Here is a 15304-nt window from a genome sequence, read left to right on the forward strand (position 1 = left end):
TACAATGAAAGATAAATTTTACCTCCCTCCACCTCTTAAGTTACTTACTGTTACTTAATGGCTATATTTTCCACCTGCATTGAACAATATTTAAGTACCATGATCATATTTAAAACAATAATTTTAATTTTAAATATAAACACTTAAATTTAATTTTCAGAAGAATTAATATATCCAATTATATTTATTTTGTGTCTTTTATCGGTCAATCTTTGTTCCCAACAGGGGAATTCTCTAACGGCTATCCAAATTAAAGAAGCAGTAGAGGTAATGTACAGAAAATAGGCAGAGCAGTTAGGCTTCCCCTGCCTCCATCACAAAAATAATTTTGATGTATCTATTTGAGCCACCATAACTCATCAGCATAGATACACACCTGCAGAACAAACATTCCTGTTCCAACCAGTGAGCGCACAATAGCTATGATAATAATTTAGACACAGTGTAATATATCACATCACAAATTCCCAAAATAAAACTAATTCTATAGTTTAGCAACTTAAGAATTTAGTCTGCTCTTAGTCACATAATGGATGTTAAAATTAATTAGAAATTCAGACTGAAGCAAACATAATAGGCATACTTTACTCAAACATACAGCACAGCAACAGTTCAAATCTTGTTTATTAAAGAAAGAGAGAGAGAAATAGAAAAATGTTTTAATGTCCTACTGGATTTAAGGAAGAGCTGAAAAGACTTATTGATATAAGAAAGGGGGCTTTGTTTGATTTTTCTCATTAGAATTCTGTAATTCTGTTAGTTTCAAGTGCGATGAACTTGAGTATATGCAGAATAACAGTGACTGAATAACGAAAAGTAAGCCTTGGCTTACTTTAATTGCCATAGATAATGAAATGGAATTTTTTTTATTTTGGCACATAACATAAAACCATGAAATATTTATTTCTTTGATTCCAGATAAAAATTTATTGTATTGCACATAGTTGAGTTTAGACAATTAATAGCTGCTACCACTATATGTCCTTTTTTTTTTTAACTACACCATTCAAGTTTCAGCCCATTTAAATTTCATTTACTTTTCTTTTTATGGCTAATAATACCATGGCTTGAAGTAGGGGAAAACATTTGAAAATATTTCAACTTACTATTGAGTAAGAATATTTTAACTGTACTCACATTCATTCGCTGTACAGATATTTTGTAAGTTCAAGTGAAGGGAAATATAATTATATATTGTAGATTAAATGCAAAGTTAAGTGATCACCATTAATGTGTAAAATTACTCAATGGTTTTATGGTTTACTTAAAATAATAAATAACTGAATATGTTTTCTACATGCTATAGATGAGTTTCTCTAGTATTTTTACAGCCAACAGACATTTAAGTTCTGTCTTTTAATGCTTACACACTATAACAGGAAGGAATTAAGGTGTAAGTCTATTTCATGTGATGCAAGTGAAGTCATTTAACAAAATCATAAAATTACCTTTTGCTAAGGCAATAAGACTACTAATAACAGGCCTGTTCTATATACCTAACAGGTTTAATAAAAAATTGAATGCCTTATTTAAAATCACATGTCTTTCATCCTGTCATCTGGGGTACTGTTTAGTCTCTGTTATGCACTGCTTTGTTTCTTTCTCAGTGGTTCTGTACAGATTTTCTTACAAAATAAAATACAAGGAACTTTTAATATTGGAGTCATTTTCTTTTACTTTTGATTCTTTTATTTTCTTGATTAATGCCTTATTGTAAAGGCTTTGTTCTAGTAATATGGTGATTTACACAGGTGAAAGAAGACCTGCATTTATAGAAACTGAAAACAGTTGTTCTCTTACAAATCCAAATTAAATATTTCCTGCAACCTCTTTTTTTTTTTTTTTTTTTTTTTTTTTTTTTTTTTTTTTGAGACGGAGTTTCGCTCTTGTTACCCAGGCTGGAGTGCAATGGCGCGATCTCGGCTCACCGCAACCTCCGCCTCCTGGGCTCAGGCAATTCTCCTGCCTCAGCCTCCTAAGTAGCTGGGATTACAGGCATGTACCACCACGCCCAGCTAGTTTTTTGTATTTTTAGTAGAGACGGGGTTTCACCATGTTGACCAGGATGGTCTCGATCTTTCGACCTCGTGATCCACCTGCCTCGGCCTCCCAAAGTGCTGGGATTACAGGCTTGAGCCACCGCGCCCGGCCATCCTCTTATTTTTAATAATGACTTTAGAGCAGTAATTAGGACACTCGTGTTTTATTCTGGAAACAATCAGTCTTTAACAAATAAGATTATTCTCAAACTCAAGAAAACCCTAAATATAAATAGCAATTTTGGATCCATTTAGAAGTTGATTTAAATAATTCTGGATTATTATAACTATTTAATTAGCAATTTTTCAAACTTTAGAATTGGAATTGTATCTCAAGAAAAACTCATGAGAACATTTTTAAAACTTAATGATCTCTAATACAGGTGAAGTGGATCAAAAATTGCATTTGTAACGTATCTATAATTTTATATGTTAAGCTAAGAAAAATTTAGAAATGTGCTTTTTGATAACTTAATCTTAGAATAATCTAATCATTCCAGGAATAAACCAGAAGAAGGCCATCAACTGGTGTCTAATTCTTTGATTTCTACTTTTATGTTAAATAAAATTTTGTAGTAAAATAATAATCATTTTTCCCCATACAGAGTTTTCTAGTTCTTTTCTGTCTGCTGAGGAAGAAGGACTTCATAGCTCTGAACTTCAATTATCTAATATAAATGAAACACTTGAACTTTTGTCTGAACATCCAGTTTGCTCAACTAAATTTGATTCCAAAAAGGAAGGCACTGTCCCAGTTTTCATCAAAGAAGTGTCAAATGCTGATATAAGCATAGGGGATGTGGCTACACTGTCTGTAACTGTCATTGGCATCCCCAAACCTAAAATTCAGTGGTTCTTTAAGGGAGTGCTGTTAACCCCTTCTGCTGACTACAAATTTGTTTTTGATGGTGATGATTATAACCTGATCATTCTGTTCACCAAATCTGAGGATGAGGGAGAATATACATGTATGGCCAGTAATGACTATGGAAAAACAATATGTAGCGCCTATCTAAAAGTGAATTCCAAAGGAGAGGGTCACAAAGACACAGAGACAGAATCAGCAGTGGCAAAATCTCTGGAAAAGCTTGGAGGTCCTTGTCCTCCTCACTTCCTTAAGGAGTTAAAAGCAGTTTGCTGTGCTCAAGGGCTTCCTGCCATCTTTGAGTACACAGTGGTTGGAGAGCCTACCCCTACTGTTGCATGGTTCAAAGAAAACAAGCAGCTTTGCACTAGTGTTTATTACACTATCATTCATAACCCTGATGGCTCTGGGACTTTCATTGTTAATGACCCTCAGAGAGAAGACAGTGGCCTCTACGTCTGCAAAGCAGAGAACATGTGGGGTGAGTCCACCTGTACAGCAGAGCTGCTTGTGTTTCTGGAAGACAGAGACGTGACTGATACCCCCTGCAAAGCACAGTCCACAGTGGAGGCTCCTGAGGATTTTCCACAGACAGCCTTAAAGTGTCCTGCAGTTGAGGCACTTGACTCAGAGCAGGAAATTGCAAGGTTTGTAAAAGACAGCATTTTGAAACCTGCTTTAATTACAGAAGAAAACCAGCTACTATCTTATGAGCATATTGCTAAAGCCAGTGAATTGAACAGTCAGCTTCCTTTGGGAGCTCAGGAATTGCAATCCATTTTGGAGCAAGACAAGCCCACTCCTGAAAGCACCAGGGAATTTCTTTTCATCAATGGCAGTGTTCACTCTCAGCCTCTCCAGGAGCCATCTCCCAACCTCCAGCTGCAGATTGTACAGTCCCAGAAAAGCTTCTCCAAAGAAGGAATTCTAATGCTTGAAGAGCCTGAGTCACAGGTGGTTCTGTCAGATACTGAGAAAATCTTCCCAAGTGCCATGTCCATAGAACAAACTAATTCATTAACAGTCCAGCGTCTGAAAACTTTATTAGCTGAACCTGAAGGGAATTACCCACAGTCTTCAACAGAACCTCCAGTGCATTCTTATCTAACCTCTGTGGTTGAGGAAGTACTTTTACCAAAAGAAAAGATGGTAGCTGATGCCAACAAAGAGCAAAGAGTGACTCTTCAAAAGCAAGAGGCACAAAGTACTCTCATCTTGAGTCTGAACTTAGCTGAGGGACATGTGGAGAGTCTCCAGAGTCCTGATGTCATGATCTCTCAGGTAAACTATGAGCCCCTGCTCCCTTCAGAACACTCATGCACAGAAGGAGGTGAAATTCTGATGGAAAGTGCAAACCCACTGGAAAATGCAGGGCAAGATTCCGCGGTCAGAATTGAGGAAGGCAAGTCCTTAAGACTTCCAGTAGCACTAGAAGAAAACCAGGTACTGCTCAAAGAAGAGCATTCTGACAACGTGGCGGTGCCCCCAGACCAAATCATTGAGTGTAAAAGAGAGCCCGTGGCAATAAAGGAAGTGCAGGAGGTACAGGAAAGGGAAATTCTTTCTAAGGAAAGCTTGCTTTCTGGTATTATGGAAGAGCAGCGATTAAACCTGAAAATTCAAATCCGCAGGGCTTTGCAAGCAGCCATGGCCAGTGAGCAACCAAGTCTTTTCTCTGAGTGGCTAAGAAACATTGAAAAGGTAGAGGTCAAGGCTGTAAACATCACCCAAGAGCCCAGACACATCATGTGCATGTACCTTGTTACCTCGGCAAAGTCTCTAACAGAAGAAGTAACCATCATTATTGAAGATATTGATCCTCAAACGGCTAACCTGAAAATGGAACTTAAGGATGCTTTGTGCGCTATTATATTTGAGGAAATAAACATCCTAACATCTGAGAGTCCTAGAATTCAGCAAGGAGTCAAAACAAGTTTGCAGGAAGAAATGGATTCTTTTTCAGGTTCACAGAAGGTTGAACCCATTACTGAACCAGAAGTTGAATCTAAATATCTTATCTCAACTGAAGAGGTCAGTTATTTTAATGTGCAAAGTCAGATTAAATATTTGGATGCCACAACCATCACTGACGGGGTTGCTTCAGCTGTTGTCCCTGATGAAAAACATGATGAGAGTCTGAAACCATCAGAGGAAAAAGAAGAGTCCTCCTCTGAAAGTGCTACTGAGGAAGTTGGTAGAGTAAAGATACAGGAAGCTGAGGGTGGCTTAATCAAAGAGGATGGCCCCGTGATACTTACACCCTTAGTGGATACCGTTTCTGAGGAAGGTGACATTGTACACCTCACAACATCCATAACAAATGCTAAAGACGTGAATTGGTATTTTGAGAATAAATTGGTGCCTTCAGATGAAAAGTTCAAGTGTTCACAAGATCAAAATACGTATACGCTAGTCATCGACAAAATAAATACCGAAGACCATCAAGGGGAGTATGTCTGTGAGGCCTTGAATGACAGCGGAAAAACAGCAACGTCAGCAAAAATTACTGTAGTAAAAAGAGGTTGGATTTTAAGGATTAAATAGAGCAAGTGCTAACATTCACTGGATTTAGGTTGCATCACTTAAATTTTCACTTATCTGCCACTTCCAGAATGTAATTTATTTGGAGTGAGTATGAAATCACAGACACAATCATGGTTATGAACTCACCTTTCTCCTTACCACCCTGTTGGGTGCTATGCTATCATATCCATGATACTACTTATTTTAAAAGTAAAACATATTTTCATATGTTTCATGACATCAATAGATAAGCTTTTTAGTTTATTTTCATATGAAGATACTTTCATAATATGTAATAAAAAGCTATCAGTGAACACCTAGCCACTCTGAAACCACAGTTCTCACACTGTGAAAATTAAAAATAACCATGATTAGTTGTCTGTTTCTTGTTTCTATTTCTTTTTTGCTGTTGTTTCACTTCATCACTTTATTTAGTATATCATATTTTTTCACATTATTTTCAGTTATGCATGTAATCCAGTAGCCTCACATTTTAATATTTTTCACAATTCACTGCAAAGCAATGATTGAATGTGTTTTTCTTTCAAAAAAAAAAAAAAGAAAGAAAAGAAAAAAGCTATTGACTTCTTTTGCCTTCAATGATCTTTCTCATTTTCCAGTCACTTGTCTTAAACTGCTGTAATCCATCTCACCAATTTCAACTGTTTTACTCCATTAACAGCAACAAAAGTTAGAAGAAAAAGAAAAATGTGGTATGCCTGATAAGGAAGCATGTTAATGGACTCTACTTCCCTTTGCAGCTGCCCCAGTGATCAAGAGGAGAATTGAACCCCTGGAAGTAGCACTGGGCCACCTAGCCAAATTCACCTGTGAGATCCAAACTGCTCCCAATGTCCGGTTCCAGTGGTTTAAAGCTGGCCGAGAAATTTATGAGAGTGACAAGTGTTCTATTCGATCTGCAAAGTATCTCTCCACCCTTGAAATCCTGAGAACCCAGGTGGTTGACTGCGGCGAGTATACATGCAAAGCTTCCAATGAGTATGGTAGTGTCAGCTGTACAGCCACACTAACTGTGACAGGTAAATGCCATACATTGACACAGATGTTGTCACCTCATTTCATATTGTTACCTTTTTTGCTTTTTGTACATGTATAGGAAATGCTTGTCCTACCAACTAGAGAGATCAATAACCAAGATGGTAACATGGTAGCTAGGTACCGCAGAGCCTATATGGGACAAGAAATCATTATTTACAGCCATAGTTCTACTCCTGACCAAAGAAAAAATAATTCATTATTTGAGGACAATGTTAAGTAATCAAATGAGCTTGGCTTGGCCCTTCATATAAAACATATCAGGAAAGTTTGGTGCTACTAAAAAGAAATAATGTCTCAATGTATTTAAAAATTTTTAATCAAATAACCAATTAAGAACAGAATTATAAACTTAAAAATCCCGTGTCTAAGTCTAAAATTAAATACTAATGTAAGGCAGGGAGCTAGTATAGGACTTAAAACTAGGCATTTTTACTAATTTAAAAAGAAGACAATGACACAAATATACTATTCCCAATTTTCTAATGGATACATAGGGTGACTTTCAATAGCTAATAGTTAACATTCATCAAATAGTTGAATTTCTTCATTAACCAAAATATTACTAGCTTGCTTTTTATCCTTCCTTCCTCCCTCCCTCCCTCTCTCCCTCCCCCTTTCTTCTTTCTCTTTTTCTTTCTTTCTCTCCCTCCCTCCCTTCCTTCCCCTTCCTTCCTTCGTTTCTTTCCTTCTTTCTCTTTCTCCTTCTTTCTCCTTCCTTTTCTTTCTTTCCCTCTTTCCAAAAGAAAGTGTGAGTATGAACTATGGTTTGAGGACAGGGATAGAGGTGCAGTCAAGCTGTACATGCACTGTTGAGGGAGGTTGTCCCTTGGTCTTCTTTGTCAATGAGAATATCAAGGGGAAAGGCAAATATAGCACATTTCTTAGACTTGAAAAAGATGAGGTTCCCTATAGCTTCTTCTCCTCTACAATCCTTTTACATAACCCTAAGAAAAACCCAGACCCATGATTGACCCAACCAGTGTGTTTCACTCTGGTCAAAAAGTCTCCATGCAACCAAGCACAGGACATTATTCATACTGACACTTTTGGAAGCTTCTTTACTCAAATTAGATCAATTTAGGAATGGGACTAATATGGAAGCTTCAGATAATAAGAGGAAAGGAAAAGAAGGATGACTTTAAAAAATTAAAAAGAGAGCTTCTGAAACTCTTGCTTCAAGATGCAGAATGGAAAGGGGAGGTTGCTGCTATTAAATATTTTTTCAAGTTTGAGTTGGCCTAGAGGATGCATTCATAGTTACTCCATATAAGAATTTCCAGGCAGTTGACATTAAGGTTAGAAAGACATTACAAAACTACTTCAATCTTCTCATCATTTGATATTCTTACTCTTCAGAAGAGTCAAATACATTTTATCTTCCTGACATAGTCTCCTAATTTGCAGAATCAAAGTATCAGTTGAATAGCTTATCAAATAATTAGCCACTAAAATGGACAAATCTTTAGCAACGTTACTTAATAAAGAAACACTTTTCTTTGATAGAGACAAGTAAAGTGATTATCTTGCTCCTTTATAAAGAACACTCTCATCCCTTTCCTTTGACAATCTTTTGTTCTTACTAACACATTACTCTACTTTAAGTTATGGCTCATGTTTATCTAAAGACTTAACTCATCTTTTCTCTGTCTTGGAATATATAATTACAGCAAGTGCTTTGGTGGGGACTAAATGTAATGCTGGAAAAAATTTCTTTTGCAGAGGCATATCCACCAACCTTTCTCACCAGGCCTAAGTCCCTTACGACTTTTGTGGGTAAGGCAGCCAAGTTCCTCTGCACAGTGACAGGGACTCCTGTGATAGAAACCATTTGGCAGAAAGATGGTGCTGCACTCTCACCTTCACCTAACCGCAAGATTTCCGACGTAGAAAACAAACACATTTTAGAACTCTCAAACCTTACCATTCAAGATAGAGGAGTTTATTCTTGTAAGGCTTCTAACAAGTTTGGAGCAGACATCTGCCAAGCAGAGTTGATCATCATTGACAAGCCACATTTCATTAAAGAATTAGAGCCTGTGCAGTCCGCTATCAATAAGAAGGTCCACCTTGAGTGCCAAGTAGATGAAGACAGAAAAGTCACAGTTACGTGGAACAAGGATGGTCAAAAACTTCCCCCAGGGAAAGATTATAAGATCTATTTTGAAGATAAAATAGCAACACTTGAGATTCCTTTGGCCAAACTGAAAGATTCAGGAACCTATGTCTGTACAGCTTCAAATGAGGCTGGAAGCAGCTCCTGTTCAACCACAGTCACAGTCAGAGGTAAGAAACGTGTGAATGTATTTTCCAGTTCCTTCTCTGCAAGGAATCCTCAGTACAAAAACTGTTGTCAAACAATACAGTAAGCTTTGTTATTAAAATCATGTCATTCAGCAAATATTATGGTTTGGGAAATTCCTGGCATTGTTTGATTTTATTTTTTTAATCCTCCTCAAATGTTACTTACTTTTGTTCTTTTAAATTGTCTGCTCTTAACAAAGCTTGCTTAAAATTTCTTCTAAGAAAAACCTCCAAGTGTCTGGGCAATCCTTAACCATGTTATTTTATAAAATTGCTCTTCGTGTAGGTAGTTTGTTTATTGTTGTTCTATTTTAAGCCAAGAGACCGGAAAAGTGTCTTCAAATGATAGGAATCTGTTAAATGCACCACAGCTTTTTCAGAATTTTTGTGGAGATATTTTATGTGTGTTGGGTCTCTTTGTTGTGTATGTCTACTTTTCTTTTGTCGAGTTTATGTTTCAGATATCTTCCCCTTTTTCTCTTTTGTAAACTTCATGTAGAGCCACCATCCTTCTTGAAGAAGGTGGATCCCTCTTACTTGATGCTCCCAGGTGAATCAGCACGCCTTCATTGCAAGCTGAAGGGCTCACCTGTGATCCAGGTTACTTGGTTTAAAAATAACAAAGAACTCAGTGAAAGTAACACAGTCCGAATATCTTTTGTCAATTCTGAGGCTATACTTGATATTACGAATGTAAAAGTTGAAGACAGCGGAAGTTACTCATGTGAAGCAGTGAATGACGTTGGCAGTGATAGCTGCAGTACTGAAATAGTTATCAAAGGTTTGTTTACTGAGTTTCCATTCAGTATTTTTCTGAGAAAATATTTTCCTTTTACTTGCCTATTACCCTTTATTTACACAATGCGTTCGTGCTTTTGTAGAACCTCCTTCTTTCATCAAAACTCTTGAGCCTGCAGACATAGTGAGAGGAACAAATGCTCTACTTCAGTGTGAAGTCTCTGGCACTGGACCATTTGAAATTAGCTGGTTCAAAGATAAGAAGCAAATTCGAAGTAGTAAAAAATACAGATTGTTTACTCAGAAGTCTCTTGTGTGTCTGGAGATCTTTTCGTTTAATAGTGCAGATGTTGGTGAATATGAATGTGTTGTTGCTAATGAAGTCGGCAAGTGTGGCTGTCGGGCAACACACTTACTCAAAGGTTAGTGCTTGAAAACCTCATGTCTCTTTAATAAATTGTCAAAATAGCTTTCTTACCCCATGGAAGAAAAATTGGTACTTTCTTCTCTTATCCTATCCTTCACGTTTGTTTTGTCTTGGTTTGACCTGGGACCTTTGGAACAAAGTCAGTAACTTTCACCTGGTGTTTTTCCTGAGACCAGTGTAAATATCTATGATCTGATAACAAAAGGGAATTACATAATAAGCCATTTTGTCAGCTGATACATATTTATCTTCTATGCCTCTGTCTCTTTGATGAAATTATATTCTTAACTTTTATTTCTTCTTCTATTTAACACTATGAAATAGTAGTATTGGTACAACAAGATAAATATAATCTTGATATAACTCTTAAATATAGATGGATGATGTTGAAAGCACTTGGGAATTGATATGTTTTATATGCTCTCTTTTCTTAACTAGAACCTCCAACCTTTGTAAAGAAAGTAGATGATTTTATTGCACTGGCAGGACAAACTGTTACCCTACAAGCTGCTGTGAGAGGGTCAGAGCCCATTTCTGTCACATGGATGAAAGGACAAGAGGTCATTAGAGAAGACAGAAAAATCAAAATGAGCTTTTCCAATGGTGTTGCAGTCTTGATAATCCCTGATGTTCAGATTAGTTTCGGAGGCAAATACACGTGCCTGGCTGAAAATGAAGCTGGAAGCCAAACATCTGTTGGGGAATTAATAGTTAAAGGTTTGTGTAGGAACACTTAAACCTCGAATTGCTATTTAGATTTAAAGTGAAACCCTAATATGCATTTATTAGGATCCTAACTATTTCATACCATTGTAGAACCTGCCAAAATCATTGAGCGAGCAGAGCTGATCCAGGTGACAGCAGGAGACCCAGCCACACTGGAGTACACAGTGGCAGGCACCCCAGAGCTGAAGCCCAAATGGTACAAAGATGGGAGACCCTTGGTCGCCAGTAAAAAGTACCGAATAAGTTTTAAAAACAATGTTGCCCAACTCAAATTTTATTCAGCTGAGCTGCACGATAGTGGTCAATACACATTTGAGATTTCCAACGAAGTGGGCAGCAGCTCCTGTGAGACAACATTCACTGTATTAGGTTAGTATTTTTAGAAAATGATGCTACATATTTGAAACCCAACAAATGGCATAGAATCAATCACTGAGAACTTTTCTATATTGACCTTTTCTCCCTTCTTGTGCCACAAACAGATCGAGATATTGCTCCATTTTTTACCAAGCCCTTGCGCAACGTGGATAGTGTTGTTAGTGGTACCTGCAGACTGGACTGCAAAATTGCAGGCTCTCTCCCCATGAGGGTGTCCTGGTTTAAGGATGGCAAAGAAATCACTTCTTCTGACAGATACAGAATAGCATTTGTGGAAGGCACAGCCTCTTTGGAGATCATCAGGGTAGACATGAATGACGCAGGGAATTTCACTTGTCGGGCCACAAATTCCGTGGGAAGCAAAGACAGCAGTGGAGCCCTGATTGTGCAAGGTTGGCTAGAGACTTTGCGTTTTATCCTCCTTAGTAAAGATTATGTTCAAATTAAGTTATCTTCCCTTAGATCAGACCTCTCAATTCTTTCAAATTCTTTCTTATACCCCTTGTTCAGAACCACCCAGCTTTGTAACTAAACCTGGATCAAAGGATGTTCTGCCCGGCTCAGCAGTCTGCCTGAAGAGCACTTTCCAGGGATCTACTCCTCTCACAATCAGATGGTTTAAGGGCAACAAAGAGCTGGTTTCCGGTGGAAGCTGCTATATTACCAAAGAAGCTTTAGAGAGTTCTCTGGAACTCTATGCAGTAAAAACCTCTGATTCAGGCACATACACGTGTAAAGTCAGCAATGTCGCCGGAGGAGTGGAATGCAGTGCAAACTTGTTTGTAAAAGGTTTGCATTGTTTTCTTGATATCTTTATGCTACCCTTGTTATAAATTCTTCCCTCTTTCTCATATTTCTTAATGACTCCCTTCTGTCCACAGAACCTGCCACATTTATTGAAAAGTTAGAGCCATCACAGTTGTTAAAGAAGGGAGATGCCACCCAGCTAGCCTGCAAAGTAACTGGTACCCCGCCAATTAAAATAACGTGGTTTGCAAATGATAGAGAAATTAAGGAGAGCAGCAAACACAGAATGTCTTTTGTGGAGTCTACTGCAGTTCTAAGACTGACAGATGTTGCCATCGAAGACAGTGGTGAATATATGTGTGAGGCCCAAAATGAGGCTGGCAGTGACCACTGCAGTAGTATTATCATAGTCAAAGGTTTGTGTTCACTTTGCCTGTTAAATTGCCAAAGTTATGGCCCATGGCACAGACCCCTCCTCCCTTAATGCAAATCATTCCTTTTTTACTGTAGAGTCACCTTACTTTACCAAGGAATTTAAGTCAATTGAAGTCTTAAAGGAGTATGATGTCATGTTGCTGGCTGAGGTGGCAGGCAGTCCTCCCTTTGAGATCACTTGGTTCAAAGACAACACAGTCCTGCGAAGCGGTAGAAAGTATAAGACCTTCATTCAGGATCACTTGGTTAGCCTGCAGATCCTCAAGTTTGTAGCTACAGATGCTGGTGAATACCAGTGTCGGGTGACCAATGAGGTGGGCAGCAGCATCTGCAGTGCCAGGGTGACTTTAAGAGGTTAGTATTGGTTCCAGTAATGAACTGGCCCTTCCGAAAAGTAAATTATTTTTAAGCCAGTTTTACTATAGGAATAATGTTGATTGAGAATTCATTCTTCTGCTAGAACCCCCATCCTTCATAAAGAAGATCGAGAGTACCAGCTCCCTCCAAGGAGGCACAGCTGCCTTCCAGGCCACTCTGAAGGGCTCCTTGCCAATTACAGTGACTTGGTTAAAAGACAACGATGAAATCACTGAAGATGAGAATATAAGAATGACCTTTGAGAACAATGTGGCCAGTCTGTACCTCAGTGGCATTGAAGTCAAGCATGATGGGAAATATGTATGTCAGGCCAAAAATGATGCAGGAATACAAAGATGTTCTGCATTACTCTCAGTAAAAGGTTGGTTCTGAAAGTTTGCCATGGGTTTGTGGAAGAAATGCAGATGTAAGCCTTTCAGCAGGGTAATACACAATCCACATCTATGCCTTTGTTTTCTACAGAACCTGCAACAATCATTGAGGAGGCTGTGTCTATAGACGTCACCCAAGGAGACCCAGCCACTTTGCAGGTTAAATTTTCAGGGACTAAGGAGATTACAGCCAAATGGTATAAAGATGGTCAAGAACTGACCCTGGGCTCAAAATATAAAATCAGTGTCACTGATACAGTCTCAATACTGAAGATTATTTCTACAGAAAAGAAAGATAGTGGAGAATATACTTTCGAGGTCCAAAATGATGTTGGAAGGAGCAGCTGCAAGGCTAGAATTAATGTATTAGGTTGGTATTATTCTTCTATAGAGAGGATTGGGCACTTTCATGCTCTTCCTCTCTTAAAATTAAAAAAATATATACAAATTAGTAGATTGACCTTTTTTTTTTTTTTTTTTTTTTTGCTTTTTGCTTTTTCATTGGATAGATCTTATCATACCTCCTTCATTCACCAAAAAGCTGAAGAAAATGGACAGCATTAAAGGCTCTTTCATTGACTTAGAATGTATAGTAGCTGGGTCACATCCCATAAGCATCCAATGGTTCAAAGATGACCAAGAAATATCAGCAAGTGAAAAATACAAATTCTCTTTTCATGACAATACTGCCTTCTTGGAAATAAGCCAGCTGGAAGGTACAGACAGTGGGACATACACTTGTTCTGCCACCAACAAGGCAGGGCACAACCAGTGCAGTGGTCATCTGACAGTCAAAGGTTGGCAAATTTTATTTCCACTTACCAAGAACTTACAAAACATTTTTCTTTCATATCTCAATTCTTACATTTATTACTAAGTTATAAAACAAAACTTCCTCTTTCTTTTCCTTCTTTTTTCTTTTGCCTAGAACCCCCTTACTTTGTGGAGAAGCCACAGTCACAAGATGTCAATCCCAACACAAGGGTACAGTTAAAGGCTCTTGTGGGTGGCACTGCACCCATGACAATAAAGTGGTTTAAAGATAACAAAGAGTTACACTCAGGAGCAGCCCGCTCAGTCTGGAAGGATGACACCTCTACCATTCTAGAGCTCTTTGCAGCCAAAGCTTCCGATTCTGGAAACTACATTTGCCAACTAAGCAATGATGTTGGTACAGCAACCAGTAAAGCCACTCTCTTTGTAAAAGGTCTGGTCTCTACATCTCCTCACTTTCTTGCTTGTCTAGATTTTCTTGCTGGGGGGTGGGAGGAAAAGACGTTTAAGAAAGCAGTTTTGCCCAGTGACCTGTTTTTAAAATATTCAACATCACAATTCTTTTTCCATCTTTAGAACCTCCTCAATTCATTAAGAAGCCCAGTCCAGTCTTAGTGCTGAGGAATGGACAGTCAACAACGTTTGAATGCCAAATAACAGGCACTCCTGAAATCCGAGTGTCTTGGTATCTAGATGGGAATGAAATAACAGCCATTCAGAAACATGGCATTTCCTTCATTGATGGTTTAGCCACTTTCCAGATTTCTGGTGCCAGGGTAGAAAATAGTGGGACTTACGTCTGTGAAGCTCAAAATGACGCAGGCACGACAAGCTGCAGCGTTGAGCTCAAAGTGAAAGGTTCGTGATTGGAATCTATTCTCCATTTGGGCTGCACTGCCTGATAGGTTTGGGGTCTTCCCTTGAGTAAGCTACTGTCTTCCTTTTGAATCTTTAGAACCCCCCACCTTTATCAGAGAGCTGAAGCCTGTGGAGGTAGTAAAAGATAGTGACGTGGAGTTGGAGTGTGAAGTTACGGGAACACCTCCATTTGAAGTCACTTGGCTGAAGAATAACAAGGAAATTAGAAGCAGCAAAAAATACACATTGACCGACAGAGTATCTGTGTTGAACCTCCATATAACCAAGTGTGACCCTTCTGACACTGGGGAATACCAGTGCATTGTATCCAATGAAGGCGGCAGCTGTTCTTGCAGTGCTAGAGTCGCCCTAAAAGGTCAGTTATCCAAGAAGCAGCCTACCAAATAAAAATCCTGGGCCAGGCGCGATGGCTCACGCCTATAATCCCAGCACTTTGGGAAGCTAAGGCGGGTGGATCACCAGGTCAAGAGATCGAGACCATCCTGGTCAACATGGTGAAACCCCGTCTCTACTAAAACTACAAAAATTGGCTGGGCATGGTGGTGTATGCCTGTAGTCCCAGTTACTCAGGAGGCTGAGGCAGGAGAATTGCTTGAACCCAGGAGGTGGAGGTTGCAGGGAGCTGAGATCGTGCCATTGCACTGCAGCCTGGGCAACAAGAGCA

General features: G+C 38.7%; 1 protein-coding gene across 1 annotated transcript in view; it reads left to right on the plus strand.

Moving 5' to 3' along the window:
- The window catches only part of LOC101030681 (titin), a 271305-nt gene that overhangs the window by 62633 nt on the left and 193368 nt on the right, over positions 1-15304 (plus strand). The window contains 17 exon segments of the mRNA XM_074399411.1: positions 2645-5425; positions 6189-6467; positions 8206-8769; positions 9287-9568; positions 9669-9947; positions 10391-10669; positions 10769-11047; positions 11161-11448; positions 11567-11845; positions 11938-12219; positions 12314-12592; positions 12699-12977; positions 13079-13357; positions 13497-13784; positions 13916-14194; positions 14338-14619; positions 14717-14995. Of these exon segments, the coding sequence (XP_074255512.1) occupies positions 2645-5425; positions 6189-6467; positions 8206-8769; positions 9287-9568; positions 9669-9947; positions 10391-10669; positions 10769-11047; positions 11161-11448; positions 11567-11845; positions 11938-12219; positions 12314-12592; positions 12699-12977; positions 13079-13357; positions 13497-13784; positions 13916-14194; positions 14338-14619; positions 14717-14995 (7557 nt within the window).

The sequence above is a fragment of the Saimiri boliviensis genome, chromosome 5 (genome assembly GCF_048565385.1).
Source record: "Saimiri boliviensis isolate mSaiBol1 chromosome 5, mSaiBol1.pri, whole genome shotgun sequence".
In the NCBI taxonomy this organism is placed as follows: Eukaryota; Metazoa; Chordata; class Mammalia; order Primates; family Cebidae; genus Saimiri; species Saimiri boliviensis.